This window comes from Hyla sarda, chromosome 11, assembly GCF_029499605.1.
Source record: "Hyla sarda isolate aHylSar1 chromosome 11, aHylSar1.hap1, whole genome shotgun sequence".
Classification (NCBI taxonomy): domain Eukaryota; kingdom Metazoa; phylum Chordata; class Amphibia; order Anura; family Hylidae; genus Hyla; species Hyla sarda.
The window spans coordinates 22,839,094-22,856,694 of record NC_079199.1 but is presented as its reverse complement, the minus strand read 5'-3'; the positions used below and the strand labels follow the sequence as shown (position 1 = coordinate 22,856,694).

General features: G+C 42.9%; 1 protein-coding gene across 10 annotated transcripts in view; it reads left to right on the top strand.

The window, feature by feature from the left end:
- NPAS3 (neuronal PAS domain protein 3) overlaps positions 1 to 17,601 on the top strand; it is a 464,246-nt gene that overhangs the window by 383,854 nt on the left and 62,791 nt on the right. For all 10 annotated transcript variants that reach the window (XM_056547020.1, XM_056547019.1, XM_056547023.1 and 7 more), the window contains one exon: positions 9,228 to 9,402. In XM_056547020.1, coding sequence (XP_056402995.1) covers positions 9,228 to 9,402 — 175 coding nt within the window. The remainder of the gene's footprint in view (positions 1 to 9,227; positions 9,403 to 17,601) is intronic.

Sequence of the window (17,601 nt, the reverse complement as noted above, 5' to 3'; positions counted from 1 at the left end):
GGACCCCCACAATCTATAACTTAAGCCCTATCCTTCGAATAGGGGATAAGTTATTTTGCACTACAGTATTCCTTTCCAAATACTAGCCAAACCCTTTTGTCCATTTGTTTATTCATTTGGGGGCCTACAGGTGCCATGCTCTTAATGGGGCTGGTCTTTTTATTCATTTACCCATTATGGGTTAATTATTTCATCTGATTACAGGTATTGCACCTGGATCCTTTAACCAGCTATTCATTTTGGATTCCCCAGTACAGTGGTCTCCAAACTGCGGCCAGAACTCCAGCTGTTACAAAACGACAACTCCCAGCATGCCCGGACAGCCAACCGCTGGAGGTTTAAGGACCATTGTCCCTATTATATGTAGTTTTGTACAAGATACAGATATTTTACAAAATACGGTGGTCTATTTTTAACTATATATAATACTTTGCTCTCCTCCATAAGGAAGAAAATGATCATATACTATTCAAACCAGCGTTTCCTCCAATAGGAAGTCACCCATCTGTAGATGGCGGTTTTTGGGTTCTTAACACTTATCAGTATAGAGTACTGGTTGGCTATAGAGATGCCTTAAAGGGATCCTTCTATGTATAGATCTATACACGCACTATCTATCTATGTATCTATCTATGTATAGATCTATACACGCACTATCTATCTATGTATCTATCTATGTATAGATCTATACACGCACTATCTATCTATGTATCTATCTATGTATAGATCTATACACGCACTATCTATCTATGTATCTATCTATGTATAGATCTATACACTCACTATCCTGCTATTATTACCTGTTGACACTGATCAAAATGATCTTTTCCTTATTCTTTTAGGTGCAGATATTCCCGATATATCATTACAAATCCCAATATGTAAATGCAGATCTTGGTGCACTTAGGGTGTTCCCTAGCCACACGTTGCACTGGTTCTACTTTCGGGCCGGTAATGAAATGCCCCTAATGAATATTTATGCTTTTCCTCTTCTGCACATAGAGGCTACTTGCTGAGATCCCGTGTTTGCGCGCTCAGATCTCCAGGCAGGGCCAGCCAGAACTGCACATGCGCAGGATCTATGTGCAGAAAAGGAAAAGCATGACTATTCCTTGGGGGGCGTTTCAGGACACAATACTGACCGGGCAGAAGAACCAGTAAATCTCGGGGTTAGGAATGCCCCCAAGTGCACCAATACCTTCATTTACATATTGGGCTTTGTAAGGATATCTCGGAAATGGCTGCACCTAGGAGGATAAGGTGAAGACCATTTCGAACAGCGTCACCTGCACTTACAGGCAGTACCAACACAATATTGTGGGTGATGCTGGTGGGTTTAAAGGAGTACTCCGCCCCTAGACATCTTATTCCCTATCAAAGGATAGGGGATAAGATGTCTGATCGCGGGGGTCCCGCCATTGGGGACCTCCGCGGCGATCTCGGCTGTGGCCCCCCAGACATCTGGTGCACAGAGCGATGACAGCCGTTGGCTCTCCGGGCATGCTGGGAGTTGGAGTTTTGCAACAGCTTGAGGTCAACAGTTTGAAGACCGCTATTTATATTAAATTAAAAAAAACTTCTGACCTCTTTTAAAAGTGTCCTTTTCTGCCGGTTTCTGATTTTGTTTGCTTTATCGTCACGGCAACACTGTTGTTATTAATATTGATTTATAGACCGCCGTCATTTTCTGCAGTGTTGTAAATCACAGAATTAGAGGTGCAATTTCAAAGATCTCTACATAAAAGCAGAATTTAGTGGTGACCTGAAATACCGCGGCCCCCCCCCCCCCTCCCCCGGCCACCATGCTGGTTCCCGGTAGCTGCAGTCTCGGAAGGTGTGGTAGCTTCAGCCCCTTGTGCCATGGATGCTCAGCCCTGATATTTGTTTGTGTAAATGGAGTGAATGATACCAGGCACGGCCTGTGCCAGATGGGTAATAAAGATTCAAGCTGAGAATATTATACCCAGCTCAGCATGTGAAAACAAACAGTTAGACTTGCCAGCCAGAGACAGCTCTGTACACACATATATCATCCGTCGTAACACACATACACTGGAGCTGCCGTATGTATGAATCATTTTTCCGCAGATTTATGGCTGCACGTATGCTTTTACGTAGGCAGTTGTGCACTGTACACGTTAATGCATCACTGTTAACATTCTGTTCAGCTACATGTCTGTTAAGACGTCTGTGGGATGCTATGAAAAAAAAAATATAATAAAATTCCCTTGTTTTCTAATTTCCTTGTTTCCAATACAACCAATTAAACTAAGTGCAATCTATTAATTTGATTTTTTTAAAATAACCTGCTAAGCACTGTGATCTCAGCAGTCTAGAAGTCATCCCGTGAGTGCACGTGGCAAACCAACAGGATGTGCCATCCAAAGGCAGCACACACCTATGTCATCACATGATGCATGGTGGACGTCCACCCCTGTGAGAACCATCCATGTATCGTAAACTGAGGTTAGCCATGTATAATCCTATGGCATAATTACTCCTCCTCCTTCCCCCTGTCATATTGCAGCATCTTGAGCACCAATGAAGCCGTATTTAAATGGGTTAATCCAACATAAGGTGACTTTACTAATTACCTGTCAGCCATTGATGGACAAGAATCTGTGCTAGGGTTGGTGGTAAATGGCCTTGTCCTGTGTCCCCCATCACGCTGCTGGCTTGTTTGTGTGAACTGGCTATTTCTTGTTGTCTGTTTCCTGTGTCCTCCTTCCAACTAAAATCCCCAGGATCCCTTGTTTCTAGGTGAAAGATGACGTATCTCACTTCCACACATTAACCACCCCACTTATTGCAACACACTCCCTTCCAGGTGTGCTGTGCTTGAAACTTCAATTCCCTGCAGCCCTGTGGAGAATGATCTCTCCCACCCAGTGGTCGCTACACCCATTGAAGCACAGACAAGCTCCCTTTCAACACCTGACTTGTGAAGTATTGTTTCAGGCCACACTATCTCTATTTAGGTCTCTAGGAATTATGAAAAAAGCAAATCAAGCAGTAACGTGTGCCGCCACCTCTTTATTAAAGGGGTTATCCCACATTTGAAAGTGGACCTTACAGCAGGGAGACATATAGATAAGACTTCTTATCAGGATTCTGGACATACCTTTTTTTTTTTATCACTACAGCCCTTTTCAGTCGCTGAGATATAAGGCTTTTTATTATTATTATTATTCAAATGAGGCTCAAAAGCCAAGGGGGTGTTAACCAGTGTGACAAGCGCTCAAGTTAGTCCATCCCATGTCCTCTTTACCTAGAGACTGTCAGTCAAATTGAGTAGGTGGATGCAAGTGGGTCAGGATGTGGTAATAAAAAGGACATGGCCTGGACATACCTGGGCTATTTCCATGATGGGTTAAGCCCCCTGAGCACTTGAGCTTTATTTTTATAATAACAAAAAGGCTTATATCTTAGGAATGTTTGGATCATTTTAAGACAATGTCAGATTTTTACAATATATCAACATGTCCATGATAATAAAAAAAACATTTAATTCTTTCATATGAACACAGTATCAATACAACAATAGAGATAATAGCTGCAAATAAAACAATACGAGACACTGTTGTAACAAGGATGGTTTACACAAAGGGCTGTTACTATTACAACTATATGGGGCCCTCCAATCTCTCCCAGTTTCCTGCAGAACAACAGAATTTATATTCCGACAAAATGAACAGATGTAAAAAGTTGTAATTCAATGATTATGTTGCTATCTTTGTCTCTTTTTGAGGAATTAGGTATTGCACTCGTGGGAAGTCACATTTTATGCCTTGTTGGGATAATGAATATTATGGTAATATGCAGAGAATGTGAATTTTGGAAAGTTAGGAGCGGGAGGAGGTAGCTAGCAGGTCCCCTGTGCATGGTAATAAATAGGAAGTAAATTTATCATTATAGCCTGAATCCGCATGTGCTGGGGGGTGTTCAAGGCACCAGATTTAATTAAATCCTTTTTTAATATACAGACATCTAAACTGCATAATTCCCCTGTACTGAAAAATGGAGAGCAATATTAAGACAAACAGTCAACGTGGATTACTAAACGTCTGCGGGAAGAGAGTCAATAGATGCAGCCTACAGAGGCAAGAAAGTGTGAGCATCCTGGAGCGGTTCTACCCCGGCTCAGCTGAGGATCAGTGTAGCCGGATTAATCCGTATGTTCTCCATCGATGCCCATATTATGCATGCATGCATGCCTTTCTACATGAAGCTAAGCTGTAATGTTCATGTAGGCACAGGTGCCAGGTATCGTAAAGGATGCCTCTATTATAACTGGTTCAAAATGTTACACTTATTTTTGGGCACTTTTCACCTGACGATAATATTTTTCTTCTGCTTACTGTACAATGCACCGGGGCATGTCATCTCTTTGTAATAACCAAATGTCAGGGACACGTACTTTTGTGTTTCTGGCAGGATAGAGTTTAATTTGAGAGAATGGGTGGGAGGCGACTGTCACCCAGCTCTAAATCCCCTTGTCAAAGTCAGGTCCTCTCATATGTCACTGTCCATCCCAAGTGAAGGATGACTCCTGCCATCCTCTGACATCCCGTGATGCCTTTGTCCGAGTTCCAAGTTCCATCCCTCTCAGGTATAAATCATCACCCAACAAGAGATTTCTAATGAAACTGCACTTCTGAAATATGTCTGTTTCTTTTTGGTTGCATTCCAACACCTCTGGTAAGGAGGAGGATGAGACACCGGTTCTTTTTAAAGAAAGTAGCCTCTGAAGTGGAAGGTCTACCACAAGATAACACTTTAGAACTCTTTAACCTTGAAGACTTCTTCTATAATCATCTTCAAATGTTTTCTGGTTTCTCATGATTTTTTGAATATTGTTAAGTTGGTTGGTTAACCCATTTTTGGTTTTCTCCTTCTCCTACATCTTCTATTTCCTCCTCCTTTGAAAATGTTTGTCTCATAATGTCCAGACCTTATCTACTACACAGACTGGGTTCCTCTTAAATTGAGGTATCCAAAAAAAAGAAATAAAAAAAAACTCTGTATGAATCAACTGATGGAAAAGTATACATTAGCTTGTGAATTTTTCCGAGATCTGCCTTTGTAAAACTTTGTATAAAACTATACCGCCTGGAAGCGCCTTCCCCGTATAATACCTAATAGTTGCGATACATAATCATCCGTGTTTATACATAGCCAGTGTTTTAATCTATCAATTTCCAAACCTGTCTAGCAGATGAAGGAATATTCCTTCAATTATTCCATTACTGGTTGCTAAGCAACCCCTCTCTCCTTTACCAATCAGCACAACGTATGTTGGTCACGTGCCGGCTGCGATTTCTCCTTTGCCATTAATTGCCTGTTTAAAGAAATAAACGAACAATCTCTTGATTTTGTTTCCTCTTTGCCTTTTGTCCCCCGTGTTTCATTCTATATTATTATTTGTTTAAGCGAAATTAGTAAAAACCCGGACCAGTAAAAAAAAAAAAAAAATCTGCCTTAGTAAACCACAAAGGTGTAGAATAAGATCTGCCCGAAAATATGAATCTGACATTGTCTTCACGTCAGGACTGGCGCCGTAGAGGGTGAAGAGGCTGGCACTGCCGGTGTCTACAAATCGAGCGTCTGCTGTTTCCGTTCCTTATAGATGGAAGACCAGCTGACTGTGCATGAAATATCATTGCATCGAGGGGTTCCCTGCCTAAATATGGCTTTATAATAGCCGAAGAGGATCTAAGAAAAGGTTGAAAGGTTGAGCGGTTTTTAAGACTAGGACCATGATTGAGGGTAGGAGCAGAGAAGGATCTCAGGAACGTCTGTAGGTGGAGCAAGGTCGTCGTTGTGGCTAATCTTTTATCTCACTTTTCATTATGGTTAGTCTTTAAGAATGGAGCATCAGGTTAAATATCCCCACAAGATGGGGAGAGAACCAGCAGGCGGTATTAAGCAAAGCAATATAGAAAAGGTGAAGATGTGAGTCAGGTGGGAAGAGACCCGTAATCTGTTGTTTAAGCCTCGGTTGCGGTGGGATTCATTCTCTGGTGTCTCTGTGCGTTTCAGAAACCTCCGTCCTTGTCTGTGTCAGCGACCTCGATAAAAAACAAATTCCCAACTCCTCTCCGCCAGGAAAAAAGGGCCCTGGAATTCATGCAAATCACATTAATTCTGGCATCTCCCCAGCGAGCCCGCTATAAACTGCAGCCTAATTAAATATTTTTTAACGATGTGAGTAATTTTTGCCACGGGGCGGATTCAGGGGGAAATTTAATATGAGATCACAAAAGCTGTTCCCAGCGTTGATTCTGTAAATTAATAACTACGAGCCAAGTGGAGAAACATACAGACCCGGGAAGAGGCTTGGGTAGTAGCGGAGGAACCGTCATTCTGATTTCTTAATACAACAAATATTTCCTACTATAACGCTGTATGGTTAACCCTTAGCAACCACGTAAAAGAAAAACATGATAATGGTAGTAAAGGTAAATTACAAATGGCAAGATTAACCCTGTGTATCCTGTCACATTCTCAGAATTTAGCTATTGTATAAATAATAAGTACACAGGCCTATTCTACTGAACTACTAGGCATTGGGTATTCTCAGATAGGGGCATAACTATGAAGCTGGAGTCACACTGGGGTCTTGTACCTGGGTTTTTTGCCACATCAATAAACTGCAATGCTATATATTTCATTAGTACTACCTACTGCTCAAGTTATAGTGATCATACACTTAGTCGGTATGCACAACTAGTGTTTTTAATTGACTTTTATATGCCTGGCTGGACTTGTACCTTCAAACAATGGCAGCCCAAAACTAGCAGTAAATGGCAAGCACTATCTGTGGTCAATAAGATCACCCTTACCCTTCTTCTATTGATTTTTTCATGTCATACATCTATTTTCCAAATGCACAAGGGACATCATTGCACTGTATTCTTTTTTTTTTTTATGGTTTATTTGTTCATCTTTTTTAGAAATGTCCTACCATTAAGCTAGAAATTAGGAAATTCCCTACTATTAGAGAAAGATAGGATAAATCTGTCAGACTGGCTTATTTCTGGCTCTGGTAGGCCACACTCACGTCACGTTTATTTATTTATTTTTAATGCGTCCACTTTTTTTTTTTTTTTTCAATCTTTCTAGACAATTCCAAAGCTATAGCGCATGTGTAAAACATAATAATAATAATGTACGATTAAACAGATTCTGTATACTTTACATAGAAAGTTATGTTAAAAAAAAAAAACATAATCCCCACTCCAGGATACAGCACCAGTCACCTGGTCCGGTTTGATTGCAGGCTTTAAAATGTATTGCATCAGAGCATACACAAATGCGACGTTTCGGCTAGTAAGCCTTTCTGCAATCAAACCGGACCTGGTGACTGGTGCTGTATCCTGGAGTGGGGATTATGGATTAAACCCAGTGTTTGGCAAGCGGGTGGATAACGTGCACCTCACTGGTGACTATCCTGTGCTGATTCTTCTACACTGGACTGTTAAAAAACACACATACAATTTAACAGGGTACTCCGGTGGAACACAATTTTTTTTAAATCAACTGGTGCCAGAAAGTTAAACAGATTTGTAAATTACTTCTATTTAAAAATCTTAATCCTCCCAGTACTTATCAGCTGCTGTATACTACAGAGGAAGTTCTTTTCTTTTTGAATTTCTTTACTGTCTCACCACAGTGCTCTCTGCTGACACCTCTGTCCATGTCAGGAACTGTCCCGAGCAGTAGCAAATCCCCATAGCGAACCTCTCCTGCTCTGGACAGTTCCTAACATGGACAGAGGTGTTGGCAGAGAGCACTGTGGTCAGACAGAGAGGAAATTCAAAAAGAAAATAACTTCCTCTGTAGTATACAGCAGCTGATAAGTACTGGAAGGATTAAGATTTTTAAATAGAAGTAATTAAAAAATCTGTTTAACTTTCTGGCATCAGTTGACCGGAGTACCACTTTAAGTCTGTTTTTGAATTGGGGTGAAAAATCGTGGTCAATGAAGATTTTCCATCCAACAAAAAATCAGGTGAAAAAAAATGTAAATCGCCTAAAATGAGTGCATTTGCTGGATACTATTTGACAATAGAAGTCAATTGATATGTCTAAAAATATGATTCTATACAATTTTCAGGCATAGAATTGTATGAACTAGATGGATACAAATATCTTGATGTTAATGGCACACCCGTCCAGATTGTGGACGGGGGGAGGAGGCAATCCATGGAGGACAACACACTTAGGCTGTAGAGACAGAGAGAGGAGATACAAGGTAGTTTGCAGGGGAGAGTCACATGGGCAGGGTACAAGTATAGAACGAAAGCAGAGCACCCACAGCCAATCGTATAGATTGTAGAGATGAAACAAAGCTAACTTTTTAATAAAGTCCTATGGAGAAAGTGGTGGTTTTCTTGCACCCAAAAAGTGAATGAAAATGTAAATTTATATATAAAGCAGAACTGGTTTGCAGGGAAAAATAACCCTTTTAATACTTTCAAATGTGTCATTTCACATATCGTAGTTTTGAAAGTTCAGTAAGGCTGTCTCCAAAATCAATAGACTTTTCATTTTTATTTTAGGTTACATAGTTAGTACGGTCGAAAAAAGACATATGTCCATCAAGTTCAACCAGGGAATTGAAGGGTAGGGGTGTGGCGCGATATTGGGGAAGGGATGGGATTTTATATTTCTTCATAAGCATTAATGTTATTCTGGTCCAGGAATGTATCTAATCCTGTTTTAAAGCTGTTAATTTTTTCTGCTGTGACCAGTTCCTGAGGTAGACCGTTCCATAAGTTCACAGTTCTCATGGTAAAGAAGGTGTGTCGCCCCTTGAGACTAAACTTTTTCTTCTCCAGACGGAGGGAGTGCCCCCTCGTCCTTTGGGGGGGTTTAACCTGGAACAGTTTTTCTCCATATTTTTTGTACGGGCCGTTAATATACTTATATACGTTTATCATAGGTTGTATGGAAAGTGTACCTGTAAGATCCCACAAGAAAAAATAATAGAATGAATATGTTACTCAGTACCTAATCCTGACCACGTACATCTAAGTTTTATGCCTCTATAACCTATATTTACTATAAAGCTGCCACTATGTGCTACAGTGCGGGAAATAACTGAGGGTTACACCACCAGGAAATGACATCATTGTCTTATTTTACTTCACCAATATGAATATTTTTTCATGCCCTTTTAATATTGAGTTGTCAAATTATGACCAACGTTTTATTATACTTTGCAGGTGGAGCTGACAGGAAGCAGCATGTTTGACTATGTTCATCCAGGGGACCATGTGGAGATGGCAGAGCAACTTGGTATGAAACTTCCCCCAGGGCGTGGACTTCTCTCACAGAGTGCCAATGATGATGGTGCCAGCTCAGCTTCATCATCCTCACAGTCTGAGACCCCAGAGCCGGGTAAGTTTACTAACTGTGACCAACGTGAGACATGATTCTATTTATAAACTTGTATGTTCCTCTTTATATTCAGATGTTTTGCTGACTATTTGAGAAGTGAAGTCAAGCAGATGAGATATTATGGGAAGCTGTAATACAGGCCTGATGAAGGGCACATTCATTTTCAGTAAAGGCCTTAGGCCAGTTTCAGCCGGGTTTAATACAGCCTCAAGTCCTGATCCGATTGAAGGTCTGATGATCCAAATTTACCACATCATAGGGATCTTTGATGCCTTCAATTCGAGTCATTAGACCCACACTTGGGCCAAGACTTTTGGCCCCCAATCACACAGAACGAAAGGACCTTAGGTCCAGAAAGGTTCCCACAAAATCTACCAACACAAATACACATATCTATACAAGTACCCTCTCTCTTCCCCCCAGGTGTCACGAGTGATGAGGCCATCCACATTTTATTAAAAAAAAAAATTGGACACTTTTGACTAGTAAAGAGAACATGATATAGTGGGGCATATTTATTAACCAGTTGGAGGCATTTGGATGGGATTTCAGCATCCTTCCGAGTCTTCACCTTGATTAGGACCGTCCACCGAACTCTTAAGCCCATACACAGAGGTTTAAATGAAATAAGTCTGCAGAATTTTTCCCACAAATATATATATATATATATATATATATATATATAATATATATATATATATATATATATATATATATATATATATATATATATACAATATATACTTGAGTATAAGCCGAGTTTTTCAGCACGATTTTTCGTGCTGAAAGCACCCCCGTCGGCTTATACTCGAGTGAACTCTCCGCCTGTTCAGTGGTCTTCAACCTGCGTTCCTCCAGATGTTGCAAAACTACAACTCCCAGCATGCCCCGACAGCCATCGGCTGTTCGAGCATGCTGGGAGTTGTAATTTTGAAACATCTGGAGGTCCGCAGGTAGAAGACCACTGCGGCCTTCGTCGTCATCCAGACCCCCCCCCCCCCCCTTTTGTTTTGTACTCACCTCCCCTCGGTGGGAAGGAAGGATGAGCTGGTCCTCTTCTCCACTCTGGGCCCGGACTAGTGACGTTTCCTTGACGACAACGCACAGGGACGTTCATGCGCAAGGATGAACGTCCCTGTGCGTCGTCAAGGCAACGTCACTAGTCTGGGGCCGGGCCCGGAGCGGAGAAGAGGGCCCCCCCCCCCCCCCCCCCCCCCGGTGAAGATGGACAGCCCGGAACGACTAACCCTCCCCACCGAATGGTCCCTGCAACATGGATGGCCCGGACCAGCTCACCCTTCCTTCCGAGGGGAGGTGAGTACAAAACAAAAGGGGGGGGGGGGTTTGGACTGGATGATGACAAAGGCCGCAGTGGTCTTCTACCTGCGGACCTCCAGATGTTTCAAAACTACAACTCCCAGCATGCCCGGACAGCCGATGGCTGTCCGGGCATGCTGGGAGTTGTAGTTTTGAAACATCTGGAGGTACGCAGGTAGAAGACCACTGGATTGACAGGCGGTGATGATGAAAGGGTTGTTAATGACGGGGGTGTTAATGACGAGGGTCTGGATGATTACATGGGGGGATGATGTATTTCCCACCCTAGGCTTATAGTCGAGTCAATAACTTTTCCTGGGTTTAGGGGCCTCGGCTTATATTCGGGTCGGCTTATACTCCAGTATATACGGTATGTGTGTATATATATATATATATATATATATATATATCTGTCTGCCCAGCTAATTTTTCTCTAAAACACGGTGCTCTTTAGACTGGACAGCGTTTTTTACATGATGGGTTCCTTTTAATGACTTAAAATTGATATTTTACTGTTCAATCCTTCTACAAGGTCAATATTGAATATATTACAGATAACAGGGCCCACTGCTGCCCCCTGTGGTACCCCACTGGTAACAACGTCCCGATCTGAATATGTGCCATTAATAACCACCCTTTTCTTTACTTGGCCAGCGGAATTCTGTAAGATAAGGCTCAGACATATCTGTGAAATAAGCTTAGAGCTCATTGCTTCCATCCCAGAAAATGGTACAGGAAGGGGGGGATCAGCCGTAGCCCTGTGCTCCCCCTCTCCTTCATTGTGCTCTGACGATAATTCAAGCATTAGGGGAAAATCCATTTATAAATTAAACAAAATGACTTGATATCCATCGTTCCCCAGTTCATCACGCTGTTCAAACAGCCACGAGATTGGCGTCTTGTCCCTGGCCTTCCGAGAGCCTTAGTAATTAGATCTGTGACGGATTTATCCTTTACTGATTGAAGCTTTAAATTAATTGAAGTTCCACGTTTGTGGTTTTCTGTTTTTTTTTTCTCTTTTTCATTGCTAGGTTTTTTGTTTTTTTTTTTGCCTCCTGCTTATTCTCTTTGGATCAGTCTCTCGAGGAACGCTGGAAACCTTTTTTTTTATTTTGTTGTTATTCACTATGTATTTGAGTACAAAAGGGACAGTATTTTGGAATTGAGAGGGGCCTCAGAGCCTCTGTTTGTTTAGCTTCTTTACAAGTGAGAGGTATCCTTCTTTCAGCCAAAAAAAACGGGAAAAAAAAACACCCAACTCTTGCTACATGCTCTTTGCTAGTCATGGGACTAGTTCCGAATGTATAGTATTGTTGTCAGCATATCTAATTGAAATGAATACAAATCTTCAGTGCTATCGTTCTCCGTGTTTTTTTTTTTTTTTTTTTGATGGGGTGAAATGACTTTTCAGAAACTACTACAATATCCGAGAGACCTGAAATGTTGTCTGCGAGCGGTATTGAGGCACTATTGTTGAAAGGATATGACCATTTTATGTTCCTTGTGGGATTTTTGTACACACGCTATAATCGGGGCTTCTTTGTATGCATCTCAGTTGTTTAAACATGAGCGTCACTATATCCAGAGCAGCTTCTGTGGGGCCCAGAGGTTGAGGAGGGCCACTCAGGTGCAAGAACATTGGGGGGAGATCTATCAAAACCTGTCTAGAAGGAGGACTGGTGCAGTTGTACATAGCAACCAATCAGATTGCTTCTTTCATTTTTCCCAGGCCTTTTTAAAAATGAAAGAAGCAATCTGATTGGTTGCTATGGGCAACTGCACCAGTCCTCCTCTGCACAAGTTTTGATAAATCTCCCCCATTGTTCTTTTTTTGTGGGTTGTGTACTTTGTTCCCCGATATATGGTACTATTGCTACTTATTGGTACTGGGTCATTTTTTAGTCACCGTTTTATTTTGCTGCGGTGCCCTTCGAATTACCAATATGCAAACATATATCAAACAAATTTATGGACATTTCTATCGTTACCATTAAAAATATGCACAAGCTGCTTAAAGTTAAGAAAAACTGTACTGACCTCCCCCGGTCCCCGTAGCCTCCAGTATTGCTGCTCCCACCTTCCATCACGCTGCACTTCCTGGTGCTTGGGCCTGATACGTCAGAGTGTTGCTTAGCCAATCAGTGGATAAGGCAGGAAACCGCTGCGGCCATTGATTGGCTGTGTTGCAATGTTTCACACAGACCCCAGCCCCTGTGTTCCAGAACTTCACTTCTTAATTCTGGGGCCGAATATGTCACATTGCCGCTCAGAGAAGCACTTGCCGCTGCGGTCTTCCCTCTCAGCAAATGAAAAAAACGCAAAGCGCTTCCTTGTGCGGGATCACCGGGAGACTTTAAAGAGTAGAGATCGTGGATTCGCTCACCTGGTATGGTTGTGCAAATTCCAGGCACAACACTTACAATGGCGTGGATGTGATGTAGCTGCTGCGGCTTCTCAAAGCCGAGGAGCACGGCGTGGTAGATTCAATCAAGCAAGGTGGAGGAAGACTGGAAGCTGTAGTCGCGCTGCTAAATGGTAAAGTGCACAAGGCAATGGGACATGTTAGAAGTAGGTTGTAATTTGTTTATTTCTTACATGCGACGCGTTTCTGGGAAGAACCCTTTCATCAGGCATTGCCTGATGAAAGGGTTCTTCCCAGAAACGCGTCGCATGTAAGAAAGTGTTCCCATTGCATTGCCTGATGAAAGGGTTCTTCCAGAAACGCGTTGCATGTAAGAAATAAACAAATTTCAACCTACTTCCAACATGTCCCATTGCCTTGTGCACTAGGACGTGGAGTTCACCAAAGACGGAGAGCCAAAATACCAGAGGCTACAGGGAACAACTTTATAGAAAAATACTTTTTGCCAGACAGCCCCTTTAATCCACACAGCAGTATTTTATGATGTCGGTCATAGTTAACTCATCTTGATGTGTCTTTAATGTGGATGTCACAGTTACCACAATTTTAAAAGGCAAAAACTAAAAAAAAAAGATAAATAAAAAAATAAAATAAAAAGGTTTTGCCACAAAGCAAAAAAAATCTAATGTGTACCACATACATATATGTAAAGGAGCTCAAGTGTGCGGTTTTTGTAGGTAAAACGCCCTACATCCATGTTATTCTCCCCCATGAATCTGATCACTTCCTGGGCCATATTGTTGCCTGGCAACAGAGCACTAATTTCCCCACAATCCCCCTTGTTTGCATACACTGTAGAGACTAACGAGCAACATGTTGAACTGAGCATGTGCGAACGTCTCAGTAGATGCCTTAAAGGGGTACTCCGGTGGAAAAAAAAAATTCATATCAACTGGCTCCGGAAAGTTACACAGATTTGTAAGTTACTTCTATTAAAAAAATCTTAATCCTTCCAGTACTTATCAGCTGCTGTATACTAAAGAGGAAGTTTTGTAGTTCTTTTCTGTCTGACCACAGTGCTCTCTGCTGCCACCTCTGTCTGTGTCAGGAACTGTCCATAGTAGGAGCAAATCCCCATAGAAAACCTCTCCTGCTCTGGACAGTTCCTGAAATGGACAGAGGTGTCAGCAGAGAGCACTGTGGCTAGACAGAAAAGAACAACTCAACTTCCTCTGGAGCATACAGCAGCTGATAAGTACTGGAATGATTAAGATAGCTTAATAGAAGTAATTTGCAAATCTGTGTAACTTTCTGGCACCAGTTGATTAGAAAAAAAAAAAAATTCCACCGAAGTACCCCTTTAAGTCTGTCGCCTCAGGGCAAAACTGTAAAGCAACATGGGGAAATATTAAGAATATATGTCTCAATCAGGACATTTTGAGAAATACTTTTACATTGGGAAATATACCTAAATTCATATAAGGCATCAGTTTGGACCTATTTATCTTCAATGTAAAACCACTTAAAGGGGTATTCCGGGCAAAAACATTTTATCCCCTATCCAAAGGATAGGGGATAAGATGTCTGATCGCGGGGGGGCCCGCTGCTGAGACCCCCGCTATCTCCCTGCAGCACAGCTTTCTATGCGGGTGCTGAATCTCCAGTTTCGGAAAACCTCCAGGTTTCCGGGACATGGGATGTGACGTCACGCCACGCCCCCTCCATTCATGTCTATGTGAGGGGGCGTGATGGCCGTCACGCCCCCTCCCATAGACATGAATGGAGGGGGGCGTGGCATAACATCCCCAGTCCCGGAAACCCGGAGGTTTCGGAAACTGGAGATTCAGCACCCGCATAGAAAGCTGTGCTGCAGGGAGATCGCGGGGGTCTCAGCAGCGGGCCCCCCGCGATCAGACGTCTTATCCCCTATTCTTTGGATAGGGGATAAAATGTTTTTTGCCCGGAATACCCCTTTAAAGCTGCACCCTAAGGCCTCCTGAGAACATCCCCAAACCAACTGAGAAACTGTTGTGACCCAGTGGCTGGTATTGTCCCAATAGAATACTGTTCAGGTAGCGCATACTTCTCCGGGTCAGGTACTGAGACTTGGGGGCCAGACCCATAGGGTACACCTCACCAAGACATTATTTGTGACTGAGATATCAGTCTGCACACCAGGTAGTTATATAGATTGCGTAGTAACTTAGGGGGGAATTTATCATTGGTTTTACCCTGTTGTTTTAGTTTAGTTTTTTTAGGCAAATTGTCCCAAATTTTTGTGCAGTGGGTGAAAAAGTTGCAAAATTTTGAGCAACTCTTTCAACAAAACAACTTGGGCATGGTTAGATTTTTGCAGGGGTCATTGATTTATCAACTGTGGCTTTATTATTTAGCGCACAAAAAAAATTAGGGAAGTCAAATTTTTGCGCAATCTCACGCCAGACCGGACCACACTCGGAAACTTGTCTGCAATTTAAGCTTCTGCCATTTATGAAGAACGTGCACCTCTTTGATACGTGTGGGAGAAATACACATGACATACGTCCCTGGCAAATGGGGGTTTAAAGAACAAAGCTAAATCACCCCCCTTAGTTCACACGTACATATTCCTCTGTGGATTTCGCCAGCAGGTTATGTTGCTACCCATTGACTTCAGTGGGTCTGCAGCAAATCTGCTTAGGAATTTTCTGCTGATGGTGGTGGGCCGCTGTTCTCACCCATGGTGGGGAGTTTCCCCTAAAAAAGAGGTCTCTAAACTGTTGCTAAACTACAACTACCAGCATGCCCGGACAGCCTTTGGCTGTCCGGGCATGCTGGGATTTGTAGTTTTGCAACATCTTGAGGTCAACAGTTTGAAGACCACTTCTTCAAGACATACCAGTAGGGTAAATTGGGACAGTGACCAAGTGATGACAATTTATGTACAACACTGGGGAATATGTTGGCGCCATATAAACAAAGGAATTCTTATTATTGCAGGGATGTGGAAATTGTATTGCCCAACGCTCAGGACATGCAGTTCTGGGCACCGGCCAGCTGAAATATAATGGCACAGGGGGAGGGGGGCTGAAATATAATGGCACAGGGGGGGAGGGGGGGCTGAAGTATAATAGCACAGGGGAGGGGGCTGAAATATAATGGCACCAGGGGGGAGGGGGGCTGAAATATAATGGCACAGGGGGAGGGGGGCTGAAATATAATGGCACAGGGGGAGGGGGCTGTAATATAATGGCACCAGGGGGAGGGGGTAAAATACAATGGCATGGGGGGGAGGGGGGACTGAAATATAATGGCAACAGGGGGGGAAGGGGGACTGAAATATAATGGCACAGGGGGAGGGGGATCTGAAATATAATGGCACGGGTAGGGGGGGCTGAAATATAATGGCACAGGGGAGGGGGGCTGAAATATAATGGCACAGGGGGGGGGCTGAAATATAATGGCACAGGGGAGGGGGGGCTGAAATATAATGGCACAGGAGGGGGAGGGGGGCTGAAATATAATGTCACAGGGGGAGGGGGGGCTGAAATATAATGGCACAGGGTGAGGGGGGGCTGAAATATAATGGCATAGGGGGGAGGGGGGCTGAAATATAATGGCATAGGGGGAGGGGGGCTGAAATATAATGGCACAAGGGGGAGGGGGGGCAGAAATATAATGGCACAGGGAGCATCAAAGAAGGGGGAATATAATGGCACAGGGTGTGATAAGGGGGGGGGGGAGATGAACTGGTATAGAATGGTAGCAGCTTTTCTAATGCTGATACTGGCACTACATTGTGCATTGTCGACGCGCAACGCGATGCATGCAATTGGCAGTATAGCAAGGAGGGTGTCACCAAACTATGTAAGGGCGTCACCATGATACATTTGGAAAGCTCTGACTTAGGGAGTATAATTGTTAAAATGGGAGCCTTCCCTGCCTACGCGATGGGGGTCATATCTATCTGGGGGCCTGTCTACCTACTGGGGGAGCTCTACCTAATGGGGTCATTTCTATCTGGGGCTCTGTCTGGGAGCCCTACCTTTTTACCAACTGGGGGACATATATATCTGGGGCCCCTATTTACATACTAGGGGAGCGCTTCATGTCTGCCTACCTGATGAGGGGACGTACCTACCTCATAAAGGGACATACCTACCTGAAGGGGGGATTACCTACTTAATGGACGGACTTACTTATCAGGGGCCCTATCCACCTAATGGGGTGACATACTGGTCTGCCTATTAAGTTTCTATTAATAAAGACCTTATTTACAGGCATATTTTGGTTGAAATTATTTTATGTACCAGGACAAGTGGATGGTCATAAGGGACAAGTAGATTGTGTTCCGTTTTTAAAAAAAAAAATTTTTATTTCCACACCCCTGTTATTGTTACCCCCATCTCTTCCACTCTGTTTTACTACTTTCCTTGTTACCCTTCTTTTCTCATCATTGACTGTCACAATGAATTGGACGACATTCTTTGCCCCCATTACTTTTCCATAATTTATTCCGGACGTCACTCTTCCATTCTTCC